This window comes from Amblyraja radiata, chromosome 36, assembly GCF_010909765.2.
Source record: "Amblyraja radiata isolate CabotCenter1 chromosome 36, sAmbRad1.1.pri, whole genome shotgun sequence".
Classification (NCBI taxonomy): domain Eukaryota; kingdom Metazoa; phylum Chordata; class Chondrichthyes; order Rajiformes; family Rajidae; genus Amblyraja; species Amblyraja radiata.
This window is the reverse complement of record NC_045991.1, coordinates 15,499,212-15,514,612: the sequence shown is the minus strand read 5'-3', so window position 1 is coordinate 15,514,612 and position 15,401 is coordinate 15,499,212. Positions and strand designations below refer to the sequence as shown.

The 15,401-nt window shown below is 43.7% G+C and overlaps 1 protein-coding gene across 1 annotated transcript; it reads right to left on the bottom strand.

The window, feature by feature from the left end:
* Nucleotides 1-3,103: 3,103 nt before the first annotated feature.
* LOC116966246 (tubulin gamma-1 chain-like) lies at nt 3,104-12,211 on the bottom strand. The gene is made up of 4 exons (XM_033012389.1): nt 12,042-12,211; nt 8,485-8,637; nt 4,870-5,031; nt 3,104-4,122 (listed from the first exon to the last, which is right to left on the bottom strand). Exons 1-4 carry the CDS (start codon nt 12,177-12,179, stop codon nt 3,931-3,933), a joined length of 645 nt encoding a protein of 214 aa, XP_032868280.1. The 5' UTR covers nt 12,180-12,211; the 3' UTR covers nt 3,104-3,930.
* Between the last annotated feature and the right edge of the window lie 3,190 nt (nt 12,212-15,401).

Sequence of the window (15,401 nt, the reverse complement as noted above, 5' to 3'; positions counted from 1 at the left end):
CCGCCATTCAATATGATCATGGCTGATCATCCAACTCAGTTTCCTGTACCTGCCTTCTCTCCATACCCCGTGATCACTTTAGCCACAAGAGCCACATCTAACTCCCTCTTAAATATAGCCAATGAACTGGCCTCAACTACCTTCTGTGGCAGAGAATTCTACAGATTCACCACTCTCTGTGTGAAAAATGTTTTTCTCATCTCGGTCCTAAAAGACTACCCCCTTATCCTTAAACTGTGACCCCTTGTCCTGGACTTCCCCAATATCGGGAACAATCTTCCTGCATCTATCCTGTCCAACCCCTTAAGAATTTTGTAAGTTTCTACAAGGTGATGTAAGGGCAAGGTTGCTTTACCTGAGAAACAGAGGTGCAGTAGTAGAGCTGCTGCCTCATAGTGCCAGAGATCAGATTTGATCAGTGCTGTCTGTGTGGAGTTTGCACATTCTGTGATCGTGTAGGTTTTATCTGGGTGCACTGGTTTCTTCGCACATTCCTAAGTGGTGAAGGTTTGTAGGTTATCTGCCTACTGTAAATTGTCCCTAGCATATAGCATATAGCATACAGAAGTGGGATCATTCTTGTTTCGCTTGGGCAACTAACAACCCAGGGGTATGAAGCAGTGTTCAAGTCAGATGATTTAGAGTCATAGAAGAAATCTAGATTATGGCAACAAGCCCACTCAGGTAAGATAGCAATTCCCCAATATCATGTTATTCAAGAAGGAACTGCAGATGCTGGAAAATCGAAGGTACACAGCAATTCCCCAATATCATGTTGGGCAATTTACAGAGGAACAGTCCAATCCACTAGGTATACAAAAATGCTGGAGAAACTCAGCGGGTGCAGCAGCATCTATGGAGCGAAGGAAATAGGCAACGTTTCTGGCTGAAACCCTTCTACACACTATTCAATATTTCTGTTTGTACACTATTCACTATTTCTGTTTGTACAGAACCAGATCACTTTCCAAGTCTCATCTATCCCTGCAAAGTGCTGAGTCAGGTGGTTTGGATGAGGCTGGAGATATCTGGTGTGTATAGGATCTCAGAGAGCAGAACATGTGGCCTGCACTCCTGCTGTATCCACCCTCAAGACTGAAAAGCTGGTACGTGCCGACAATTGTGGAGCTGCCTCCCAGATTCAGCAATTTGCCCTCATGTATAACTCACCTGCTAATTGACCACTAACTAACTCCCTGGTACACTATGATGCTAAGACATTACTAAACATTAATCAGCTACATTAACTGTCCTTTAAGTAAACTTTCATTTATTGCTGCTGGCCAAAGATGAAATCAAATAAGCATTAACAAATTGTGAGATACTAACTGAAATTCACGACAATAATGTGCATTTTATAGGATATGCAAAAACTACCATTCAATAAAAAAACTATTTTATTAGCAACTGTTAAACAGGTCTGTTAATCGTGCATTCTACAACCTTCAGATCACGTCCCCAGCTACTACACAATACTGAAAGCACAAGCTAAACATTTCTGAAACTTTTTTCCAATCATATAAATGCAGGAATAGCAAGATGGATTCAACAGTGGCTGAATGGGAGAAGCCAGAGGGTAATGGTGGATGGCTGTTTGTCGGGTTGGAGGCAGGTGACTAGTAGGGTGCCTCAGGGATCTGTGTTGGGTCCTTTGTTGTTTGTCATGTACATCAATGATCTGGATGAAGGGGTGGTAAATTGGATTAGTAAGTATGCAGATGATACCAAGATAGGGGGTGTTGTGGATAATGAAGAGGATTTCCAAAGTCTACAGAGTGATTTAGGCCATTTGGAAAAATGGGCTGAAAGATGGCAGATGGAGTTTAATGCTGATAAATGTGAGGTGTTACACCTTGGCAGGACAAATCAAAATAGGACGTACATGATAAATGGTAGGGAATTGAAGAATACAGTTGAACAGAGGGATCTGGGAATAACCGTGCATAGTTCCTTGAAGGTGGAATCTCATATAGATAGGGTGGTAAAGAAAGCTTTTGGTATGCTAGCCTTTATAAATCAGAGCATTGAGTATAGAAGCTGGGATGTAATGTTAAAATTGTACAAGGCATTGGTGAGACCAAATCTGGAGTATGGTGTACAATTTTGGTCGCCCAATTATAGGAAGGATGTCAACAAAATAGAGAGAGTACAGAGGAGATTTACTAGAATGTTGCCTGGGTTTCAACAATTAAGTTACAGAGATAGGTTGAATAAGTTAGGTCTTTATTCTCTGGAGCGCAGAAGGTTAAGGGGGGACTTGATAGAGGTCTTTAAAATGATGAGAGGGATAGACAGAGTTGATGTGATCAAGCTTTTCCCTTTGAGAATAGGGAAGATTCAAACAAGAGGACATGACTTCAGAATTAAGGGACAGAAGTTTAGGGGTAACATGAGGGGGAACTTCTTTACTCAGAGAGTGGTAGCGGTGTGGAATGAGCTTCAAGTGGAAGTGGTGGCGGCAGGTTCGTTGGTATCATTTAAGAATAAATTGGATAGGCATATGGATGAGAAGGGAATGGAGGGTTATGGTATGAGTGCAGGCAGGTGGGACTAAGGGAAAAAAATTGTTCGGCGCGGACTTGTAGGGCCGAGATGGCCTGTTTCCGTGCTTAGAAACATAGAACATAGAAACATAGAAAGTAGGTGCGAGAGTAGACCACCAGGTCCGTCGAGCCCGCACCGCCATTCGCTCATGGCTGAACACTAAACAGACACACTTACCCACAAACAGTAGACACAAGACACAGAACACCAGACACTACCCTCCCCTTTATACCGCTATCACCCCTCTCCACCCCAAGAACCGCATGATCTCCTGGGGGAGGCAAAAAAACGGATAAAAACCCAGGTCCAATTCGGGAAAAAAATCCGGGAAATTCCTCTCCGACCCCAATCCAGGCGATCGACACTTGTCCAGGAGATCACTCAGGTCTTACTATACTAACCATACCTAGGTCCATATCCCTGCCCTCTCCCCGTAGCCCCTTATCCCCTTGGCAGCTAAAAAACCATCTATTTTAGACTTAAATATATTTAACGTAGTGCTGTAATTGTTGTTGTTATATGGTTATCTTTAAAATGACCTTCATTAGTAGGTGTGAAGACATTTTAGCACTACCCGGAAACCCAAAAAATGGTGACCAAAGTAAAACACTAGCCAATGTTAGCCTAAATGAGCAGAATTGTAATTTCCTGAAGCATTTACTAATCTGAGTGCTTGGTTAAGTGAGCAGACAGGTGTTGGACATGGCAGGAGAAGCAACATCTACTGATCGAGTGATCAAGCAGGCAAATAGTTACAATAGCAGGCAATGGATGCCTTGCTCACCCACCAGTACAAGGCCAGATACTACTACTGCACAACATTTATAAAACTAATCCAATATTAAAATAAATGGTACATTTACAAATTAAACTATCCAATTGTGGATTAAAATGAAGGGGAAAGACTTTTACCAAAAATGGTTCATTTTACAATAAACTGTTGTGAGTGGAAGTATTTCCCGAACTGTGGGAATAGTCAATGACCTGTTACCACAAGGGTTTGACTGCACACTATATACTAACTCACTGGGGCGACTCCAGGCTCACACCAACATGACAATCAAATGTGCAGTTATGTTGCTGAATCACTGACCTGAACGAACAGTCATACAACTAAACTTTCTGATCAATGTCTCCATCACTAGTTGTCACCTGGAATCTTCCTTAAAACATGTCTAGGGAAGGAACAGGGCGGAGATATTCAGCCAAGATGTTCATTTCGCACAGGAGCCTGCAGGTCTAAGCCTGGCTATCCTGCATATTCACCATATTCCAGTTAGTCACTTCACAAAGGATAAACAGAAATGTTAATAGAGTCGACTTATCAGCATATAATGATGGAATGTGCAGCGGTAAACCCTCAGCAAGCAGCAGTCTGTGTCACTGCTACTGTGTACCCCAGGAAATGTAGTCGGGGCGAGTTGCAGCGTGATATTCATCAATTAACTGCTGGACAATCTCCCGGGAATTATCCAGTTCATCAAAACTCTCCTTAAATATGTCCTCTTTGCGAAATTGTTCTAAGAATGCTTCTCTTTTTCTGAGTTTATCATACTGTCTGCTGGTTCTTTCAAACAACTGTGGGATGAAGAGAAAACCCTTAATAATCCCATAAACTCAAACACATGTTACATTAAGGTGCAGAATGGTTTCACAATTTTTTTAGTGTGGAACCCTTTAATGTCAAACTCCTTTTTAAAATTCTCGGATGTTCAATATTCTTTGACCGGTATACTATGAATCAGTGTTTTCACACTGAATATTTTATACAGGGCAGGTTTCATAAGGTGCTTTATAACATTCAACCAAAACTTTTGTCAACAGTTCTAATCTTGTTGGCTGGAATGTACATTCAATCCATTCATGGTCTCTTGAAACAGACATACCCAGAAAAGAGCAACACGACCAAATCCCTCATTCGAGGCAGCAGGATTAGAACTCTTGTCAACATTGTTTTGAATGTATACATACATGATAAAGTACAGTATGGGGATAGGGCCTCAAAGGTTTCAAGGCCATTCCGAGTCAAGCAAGCCAGAATGGCTGATTTGTTGGGACTTTCCACCCCTGGCAGCACACTGCAAGGAATGGTGCTCTGCCAACAGCAAGTGACCAGTGAGTTCAGCCAATGCACCAGTGGGTGCAACAGCTACTATCTTGTTGAACAGAATTTGTTTATAAAGTGTTCTTTACACTCAGTCATTTATTTCACTTTTCACTGCACATCAACAATTTAATCACATAAATATAAACACTCATTGTCAGACAATAAGAGTCAAACTATTAGAACTGTCACGTGTCAACCACAAATATATTGATACTTACTGAGGAGATGCTGGTATGATTGGCCATCATAAGCCCACTGACACGGTGAGCTGATGGCAGGTATGGAGACTTCCGTGACAATGCCACCTGAATACTGGCTGGTCCCCACGGTATGAAGTTGGCCAATTTTCGCTCTCGTATTCTTTGCAGACTTTTATGGACCTATATAAAGAACGTGGCTTAGAGTGAAAACATAGAAACATAGAAAATAGGTGCAGGAGTAGGTCATTCGGCCCTTCGAGCCTGCACCGCCATTCGATATGATCATGGCTGATCATCCAACTTAGTATCCTGTACCTGCCTTCTCTCCATACCCCCTGATCCCTTTAGCCACAAGGGCCACATCTAACTCCCTCTTAAATATAGCCAACGAACTGGCCTCAACTACCTTCTGTGGCAGAGAATTCCACAGATTCACCTCTCTCTGTAAAAAATTATTTTCTAATCTCGGTCCTAAAAGATATCCGTCTTATCCTTAAACTGTGACCCCTAGTTCTGGACTTCCCCAACATCGGGAATAATCTTCCTGCATCTAGCCTGTCCAACCCCTTAAGAATTGTGTAAGTTTCTATAAGATCCCTCCTCAATCTTCTAAATTCTAGCGTGTACAAGCCGAGTCTATCCAGTCTTTCTTCATATGAAAGTCCTGCCATCCCAGGAATCAGTCTGGTGAACCTTCTCTGTACTCCCTCTATGGCAAGAATGGGTCACAACATCGGAGGCTTGGATTGCCTCAGCGCAGAGGGAGAGCAAGGAGGGAAGAGACAATGACTTTGGGACTTTAAACTGTGTTGTGTGTTTGTAATTTATTCTATATTATGACTGCAGGCTAAACCATTTTGTTGCACTGAAAAGTGCAATGACAATAAATTGAATCCAATCAATGTCTTTCCTCAGATTAGGAGACCAAAACTGTACGCAATACTCCAGGTGTGGTCTCACCAAGACCCTGTACAACTGCAGTAGAACCTCCCTGCTCTTATACTCAAATCCTTTTGCTATGAATGTTAACATACCATTTGCTTTCTTCACTGCCTGCTGCACCTGCATGCCTACTTTCAATGACTGGTGTACCATGACACCCAGGTCTCGTTGCATCTCCCCTTTTCCTAATCGGCCACCATTCAGATAATAGTCTACTTTCCTGTTTTTGCTACCAAAGTGGATAACCTCACATTTATCCACATTATACAGCATCTGCCATGCATTTGCCCACTCACCCAGCCTATCCAAGTCACCTTGCAGTCTCCTAGCATCCTCCTCACAGCTAACACTGCCCCCCAGCTTCGTGTCATCCTTTTGCATCTGTTGAAGAAGGGGCTCGACTTGAATCTTCGCCCATTCCTTCTCTCCAGAGATGCTGATTCGCCCGCTGAATTACTCCAGCATTTTGTGTCCTTCTTCAATTTAAACCAGTATCTGCAGTTCTTTCTTACGCCCTTTTCTTTAGATTGCTCTTACTTAGTGACAAGCAATTACAGTGCAGTAAATACCAGACACGAGACGATGAGAAACATCTTGTTGCTGTTAGTTGATGATTATTGCCTAGGCATCAGAAAAAATTCCTACTCTTTTCTACAGATGTTTTTACCTCTACATATAAGGAAACTAATTGATCACCACTACCTCAATATCAATATCAGTTGTATTCGTCACTTGCACATAAAGTGCAAATGAAATTAATTTGCCAACAGCAGTACAATTAAAAAAAGAACACACAAAAACACAATAAAAAATTTAACACAAACATCCACCACAGCATTCATCACTGTGGTGGAAGGCATAAAATTTGGCCGGTCCTCCTCCATTTCCCCCCCGTGGTCGGGACCTCAACCCCCGCAGCCATCGCTGCGGGCGTCCAGAGGTTTAGACAAGTTAAAGTCCAGATAAAGTCCAGGTAAGGCCTGAATCGGTGCTTCCCCACCGGAGACAGCGGCTTCAGGTTGGTGTAGGCCGCAGGCTAGCGGTCGAAGATTTAAAGTCCCCGCCGTGCTGCAGCCAGAAGCACCGCAGACCGCAGGGCCGGCGGTCAGAGCTCCTCTCCAGGGATCCCCGGCGAGGGACCCCGCTGCTGATGGTAAGTCCCCGCCGCGCTGGCGGTAGAAGTAGGCCGCGGGCCGGCGGTCGGAGCTTCTTCTCCTCCCGGGTCCCCAACAAGGGATCCCAGGCTGCGGACGGCCCACCAGCTGGAGCTCCGCAGACCACAGCTTCAGGCTGCCGCAGGCCAGTAAACGGAGCGCTCCCCTCTGACAAGCCCCGGTGAGGGCTCGCCCGATCCTCGACGCTGAAGCCACGGGCACGTCTCCGGGAAAGGCCGCACTGATCCTCGATGTTAGGCCACGTGGGAGGCGACATGGAAAAAGTCGCCCGTCTGTGGAGGAGGCGACCAAAATGGTTTCCCCCTTACCCCCCCACACAAGACACACAGAGAGACACCAAAAACACACATTAGGACACACTAAAAAAAAAAAAAACGTTGAAAAAACCAACACGTTGCTGGCAGGGCTGCCGGCTTGCAGCACCCCCACCGACCTTGAAACTGTTCCTAATTGTGAACCAGTATCGCCACTCTGACAGCCCAGGAATCGGTCAGCACTAAAAGGTGCACTGACCCCCACCCTGATCGACTACCCCAGGTAACATCCCGGTGAATCTCCTCTGCACCCTCCTATAATGTGGTGATCAGAACTAATCAGATCTCAGCTGGAGTACTGGATGTAAAATCAGAGCATCACCTCCTGACGTATATAATGCCCTGACTGATGAAGGGCAGTATCCCATATGCATTCCTATTGACATCGCTCACCTGCATCTCAGGTGTCCGTGTTCCTCAGTATCCCCAAGACCTATTAATGGTATGTGTCCTAACCTCATTAGTGCTCCCAAATTGCAACACCATATTAATTTGTATTAAACACTATCTGCCATTTTCAGCCCATGTCATCGCCATCGATATCTCACGACTAGCTTTCACACCTTCAATAACTCAATAACCAGTCTTCATGTCATCTGTGAACCGATGAAGGCAAGCATACCAATGCCTTCCTTACCACTCTAGCCTCTCATGGTGCCACTTTTGGTGCGGGGGTTATGGATTTGGGTCCAGAGATCCCTGCACGTCAATGTTATTAAAGGTGTTGCCATTATCTGTATTCTTTTCTTTTACATTCAACCAACTTGCTTGCAAAAAATGATGATACACACAAAATGCTGGCAGTTAGGCTGCATCTCTGGAGAAAAGGAATAGGTGACGTTTCAAATTGAGACCCTTCATCAGACCTTGCTTGGAGTAAACTGTATCTGCCATTTCTTTGCACATTTCAGTAACTGATCCTACTTTCATTTACCTGGTAACAGCCTTTCTCAATCAATCAAGTTCCTGTCTAATACCAATCAAAATCAGCCTTTCACCAATTTAGATTTAATATATTAGTGCACCCTCTTTCCACAACTATTTTTAAATTAATAGAATTATGGTCACAGCTCTCAAAGTGCACCCTCACTGATATTTCAGTCATTTGCCAAGAGGAGGTTGAGTGTTGCCTTTATGGATGTGGAGAGTATCCATACTCATCCTTTCCTTAATGTGGTTCTAACCTGAATCTATATTCTTACCTGAGTAGGGCCCACTTCTCCTTGGATAATGTTGAGGATGGCAATGTAACAGTGGTTAGTTTGCCTGTCTCTGCCAGTGGACACCATCACATTCTTTGGTTGCAACAGTCTTCGCATGACATCCAGGACTGTAGTTTTACGTATACTTGCCACCTGAGGACAAAAGATGCGCTAGTTTTAAAAATTAGAGAGTTGTAATTATCTATCCCTCCCTTTGAACAAAAGTAGCATAGAATCAGTGAACAGAATTAGAGCCAAAACTAACTAGATTCTCATTAAATAAGGCAAACATATCTGGTGTTGGTTTTTGATGGTTTATCATTGTCATGTACAGTGCCCTCCATAATGTTTGGGACAAAGACCCATCATTTATTTATTTGCCTCTGTACATCACAATTTGAGATTTGTAATAGTAAAAAATCACATGATTAAAATGCATATTGTCAGATTTTATTAAAAGACCATTTGTATACATTTTGGTTTCACCATGTAGAAATTACAGCTGAGTTTAAACATAGTCCCCCCATTTCAGGGCACCATAATGTTTGGGACATAAGGCTTCACAGGTGTTTGTAATTGCCCAGGTGTGTTTAAATGCCTCCTTAAAGCAGGTAGAGAGCTCTCAGCACCGAGTCTTTCCTCCAGTCTTTCCATCACATTTGGAAACTTTTATTACTGTTTATCAACATGAGGACCAAAGTTGTGCCACTGAAAGTCAAATAACCCATTATAAGACTGAGAAACAAGATGACAACTGTTAGAGACATCAAGCAAACCTTAGGCTTACCAAAATCAACTGTTTGAAACATCATTAAGAAGAAAGAGAGCACTGGTGAGCTCACTAATCGCAAAGGGACTGGCAGGCCAAGGAAGACCTCCACAGCTAATGACAGATTAATTCTCTATATAATTAAGAAAAATCCCCAAACACCTGTCCGACAGATCAGAACCACTCTTCAGGCGTCAGGTGTGGATTTATCAATGACCACTGTCCGCAGAAGACTTTGTGAACAGAAATACAGAGGCTAAACTGCAAGATGAAACCACTGGTTAGCCACAAAAATAGGATGGCCATGTTACAGTTTGCCAAGAAGTACTTAAAAGAGCAACTACAGTTCTGGAAAAAGGTCTTGTGGACAGATGAGACGAAGATTAACTTATCAGAGAGATGGCAAGAATGAAGTATGGAGGAGAGAAAGAACTGCCCAAGATCCAAAGCATAACACCTCATCTGTGAAACACGGTGGTGGGGGTGTTATGGCCTGGGAAAACTGGCTGCTGAAGGTACTGGCTCACTTATCTTCATTGATGATACAACTGCTGATGGTAGTAGCATGATGAATTCTGAAGTGTATAGACACATCCTATCTGCTCATGTTCAAACAAATGCCTCAAAACTCATTGGGCGACGGTTCATTCTACAGCAAGACAATGATCTCGAACATACTGCTAAAGTATCAAAGGAATTTTTCAAAGCTAAAAAATGGTCAATTCTTGAGTGGCTGTCAATCACCCGATCTGAACCCAATTGAGCATGCCTTTTATATGCTGAAGAGAAAACTGAAGGGTACTAGCCCCCAAAACAAGCATGAGCTAAAGATGGCTGCAATACAGGCCTGGCAGAGCATCACCAGAGAAGACACCCAGCAACTGGTGATGTCCATGTATCGCAGACTTCAAGCAGTCATTGCATGCAAAGGATATGCAACAAAATACTAAACATGACTACTTTCATTTACATGACATTGCTGTGTCCCAAACATTATGGTGCCCTGAAATGGGGGGACTATGTATAAACACTGCTGTAATTTCTATATGGTGAAACCAAAATGTATAAAAATGGCCTTTATTAAAATCTGACAATGTGCACTTAAACCACATGTGATTTTTTCAATTACAAATCTCAAATTGTGGAGTATAGGGGCAAATAAATAAATGATGGGTCTTTATCCCAAACATTATTAGGAAAAGGGGAGATAGAAAAGTAGGCATGCAGGTGCAGCAGGCAGTGAAGAAAGCGAATGGTATGTTAGCATTCATAGCAATAGGATTTGAGTATAGGAGCAGGGAGGTTCTACTGCAGTTGTACAGGGTCTTGGTGAGACCACACCTGGAGTATTGCGTACAGTTTTGGTCTCCAAATCTGATTAAGGACATTATTGCCATAGAGGGAGTGCAGAGAAGGTTCACCAGACTGATTCCTGGGATGTCAGGACTTTCATATGAAGAAAGACTGGATAGACTCAGCTTATACTCGTTAGAATTTAGGAGATTGAGGGGGGATCTTATAGAAACTTACAAAATTCTTAAGGGGTTGGACAGGCTAGATGCAGGAAGATTGTTCCCGATGTTGGGGAAGTCCAGGACAAGGGGTCACAGCTTAAGGATAAGGGGGAAATCCTTTAAGACCGAGATGAGAAAAACATTTTTCACACAGAGAATGGCAAATCTCTGGAACTCTCTGCCACAGAAGGTAGTTGAGGCCAGTTCATTTAGTTGAGGCCAGTTGATTGGCTATATTTAAGAGGGAGTTAGATGTGGCCCTTGTGGCTAAAGGGATCAGGGGGTGTGCAGAGAAGGCAGGTACGGGATACTGAGTTGGATGATCAGCCATGATCATATTGAATGGCGGTGCAGGCTCGAAGGGCCGAATGGCCTACTCCTGCACCTATTTTCTATGTATATATGTATTATGGAGGGCACGGTATATTGAGATACAGTGGACTGCTATGTTTGCGCACTATCTGATCAAGTCATATTAGTACTAGCAAGACATAAACAAGGACAACAGCAACACAAATACCAGAGTACATGCATTAAGGTGTTAGAGTTACAATGACATTTCCAAGGTCCACAATGAGATAGGTTGGAAGATCAGTACTGCACCCTATCTTATGGGAGGACCATTCACTAGTCTGATATTGTCATAGTTTACACGGTTACCATTTGCTATCAGGATTGCTTGAACATAACCTATATAAATGCATGCACAAGCCCCTCAGACCACCATCTTAATCAGAAGTAGGATGAGCACAGAAATAGTCCAGCTCAGTGGCACAGCTGGTAAAACAGCTGCCTCGCAGCACTAGTGATTCAAGGTCGATCCTGACCTCGGGTGCTGTCTGTGTGGAGTTTGCATGTTCTCATCGGTTTAAGATGAACGGGGAAAGATTTATAGGAATCTGAGGGGTCACATTTTCACACAAAAGGTAGGTGTATGGAACACGCTTCTGGAGGAGGTAGTTGAGACAGGGATTATCGCTATGTTTAAGATGCAATTAGACAGGCACATGGACAGGACAGGTTTAGAGGGACGTGGGCTAAACGCAGGCAAGTGGGACTAGTGTAGATGGGACACATTGGTTTGTGGGGGCAAGTTGGGCCAAAGGGCTTGTTTCCACACTGTATGATTCTACGACTCTAAACCAGTGATCTTCTCAGAATAGTGGAGCACATTGGCCCTCGAAGATACAAACCACTACAATGTTTCATGACAAACAAATTAATTGTTGTTACATCAAAACATAATTTAAGACATAACACGAATCACCACGTACTGATTGATCTGTCGTAAGCGGAGTATAGCCAGTCATGAGAAAATGAAGCCTTGGAGTGGGAATAAGGGAAGCAATCAGTCCAATTAGATCATTATTCATATAGCCTGGGTACCGGAGTGTGGTGGTACTTGCAGACATGATTGTGGACACCTATGAAAACAAATCACAAAACAAAGTCATACTGCAGCTAAAATCAATATATCCTCTATCATTAAAACTCATCAACACACTAGGTGAGTAAACCTAAACAGAAGCTGATCAAAGCTTTGGTGCTGGGAAGCAATAAATGGAAGCATAATTTATCAGTACAAACCCAAGAAAATAATTAGCTTGATCAGATCAAGGCTGCAAGATAATTGCAGCTGCCCATAAAACTGCATTTCAACATTAGATTACCCTCCATGAGAGCCCCTTCCCCGAGCTGTGCTTCCCACATTATAATGCCAAAGAACTAATGTGTTAGCCGTGCTTCCGATTACTTTTTCTTCTGACCCAAAAGGCCAGCAGCCGAAACGTTAATCTGGGAAAGTCGGTGGGTGGCAGCAGTAACAATAGCAATAGACAATAGGTGCAGGAGTAAGCCATTCATTCGGCTCTTCGAGCCAGCATCGCCTGTCATGGAGGGACATTGTATAAACACAGCTGTAATTTCTACATGGTGAAAATGTATAAAAATACCCTTTAATAAAATCTGACAATGCGCACTTTAACCACACTTGATTTTTTTCTATTACAAATCTCAAATTGTGGAGTACAGAGGCAAATAAATAAATGATGGGTCTTTTGTGTTATGGTTTAAAGGGGCAGAGTGCTTTGGGATGTGATTCTAGAGCAGAGGTCTCAGCAGCCAGGTCTGGGGGAGATAAGGGAGGAGGTGAGATTTTAATGAGTAAGGCAAAACAAAATATACACCCACTTCCAGTCCCAGGTCCCTCTCTCACCTCAGCCTTCCATGCATTTGTTGCTCAAATATTCCCTGTGGCCTTTGAACTCAGGAGGCTAAGGGGTGATCACATGAAGTTGTAGATATTATCGTCCATATAGTCTGAGCATTTGACAGCACTGGGCCTCTATTCGCCTGAGTTTAGAAAGTTGAGGGGGGACCTCATTGAAACTTACAGAATCCTGAAAGGCATAAATAGAGTGGATGTGGAAAGGATGTTTCCACCAGTTGGAAAGGTTAGGACCAGCGGTTATAGTCACAGAATTAAAGGGCACTTGTTTAGATACGAGGTGAGGAGGAACTTCTTTAGTCAGAGGGTAGTTAATCTGTGGAACTCATTGCCACAGAGGGCTGTGGAGGCTGGCAGTGGATATTTTTAAGGCAGAGAGAGACGCATTCTTGATTAGAACAGGTGTCAAGGTTTATAGGGTGAAGGCAGGAAAATGGAATTAGGAGGCAGAGATCGGACATGATTGAATGGCGGAGTGGTCTTAATGGGCCAAATGGTCTAATTCTACTCGTGTAACGTGAACTTTTACCCTAAGAAGGGAAATCAGGAACAAGAGGACTTAAGTTTAATGTGAAAGTGAAAAGATCGAATAGAAATCTGAGGGCAGCATTTTCACACAGAGGGTAGGTAAATAGAACAAGCTGCTCGAGGAAGTAGTTTAAGCTTCGATCGCCCCGACGGCCTCGACCACGGGATAATAAAGAGGAAGAAGATTAAACTTTATTGCCTTCCATTATAGTGAGGAGAGTGGGAAATCCGCTGTGGTGGATGTTCATGTTAATTTTGATGTAGGTGTGTCTTGTTGCTTTTTTTTAGCATGGCTGTATGGTAATATGAGTTTCACTCGACCTTAATTGGTACATGTGACAATAAACAGACCTTTGAACCTTTTAACATTGAACAGACATTTGGACAGGTACTTGGATAGAAAAGGCTTCCAGGGATATGGGCCACATACAGGCAGGTGGAACTATCGTAGATAGGAAATCTGGTCTGTACAGGCTAGTTGGGCAGAAGAGCCTGTTTCCATGCAGTATGACTGTAGGTCTGATTAGAGATAGCCAGTGAGCAGGGCAGTTTATATGGACTTCAGAAGACCATTGACAAGTTGCCATATGGTAGGCTAGTGTGGAAGGTTAGATCACATGGAATCCAAGGCAATCTACACAATTGGATTCAAGATTGGCTTGGAGGAAGGAGTCAATGGGTAGTTTTGGAGCACAGTTTCTCTCATTGGAGGCCTGTGACTAGTGGAGTGATCCAGATGGTGTAATAACACCATAATTGTTCAATCACATTCAAGGAGAGCATGGTGACACTGGAATTCTCCACCCTGGAGGTTAGATTGTTGGTGTTAGAGGCCATAGATCAGTTTTTCAAAGATAGGGAATGGAAAGCTGCATGCAATTGGCACAGAAGAAGAGTTGTGGTGTGGAGTAAATTGGCCATGGTCATATTAAATTACAGTGTGAGGAGACAGGTGGCCTACTCTTACTCTTGTCCCTTTTGTGTTATGGTTTAAAGGGGCAGAGTGCTTTGGGATGTGATTCTAGAGCAGAGGGTCTCAGCAGCCAGGTCTGGAGGAGATAAGAGAGGAGGTGAGATTTAATGAGTAAGGCAAAACAAAATATACACCCCCTTCCAGTCCCAGGTCCCTCTCTCACCTCAGCCTTCCATGCATTTGTTGCTCAAATATTCCCTGTGGCCTTTCACAGACCTTGCCTCTGTCTCTGACATGTAGAGCCCAGTGTTTTCAGTCCATCTGCCAACTGTAACAAATGTGACATCAGTCAGGGGTGTGATGGGGAAATAAAATTTGACTGTTAGAACTTTAATGGATGTTGGAATAAAATGGAGTCATGCAGCACCGCAAGTCAGCATTAATTTTCCCTCTCACATTCCCCTCTTGTGATTTTATAAACCTACATAAGGTCATCCCCTTAGCTCCTTTGCTCCATGGAAATCAATCCCAGCCTATCCAGCCTCTGCTTCTCACTCAAACCCTCCAATCCTGGTAATCAATGTTGCATCTTTTCCAGTTTACTGACACCCTTCCTGTAGCAGGGTGACCACAACTGGACATATCCCAGCAGGTGTGGTCTCCTCGTGGTCTAGTACACTGAGACAGGACACTGCAGAGTGAACCAGACATAGATGACCTCTTGGGCTGTTTGTACCCCCTGGCCTGGCTCCGTCTCCCAGCTCCAACCCCCTCCATGTCTCCCTCCTGCCTATTTCCCCCTCCCCAGTTCAAATCCCCTTCCTCCTCTGCGTCTGCCTCACGTGTCCTCAACCCTCACCATCCCCACTGCCCCTCCCCAGGATCCTGTGCCCATCCCCCTGCCCCCTTCCTTGCTCTCTCCTCTGCCCCCTCCCTGCTGCCCTGCCCCAGACCCCCCTCCCCTCC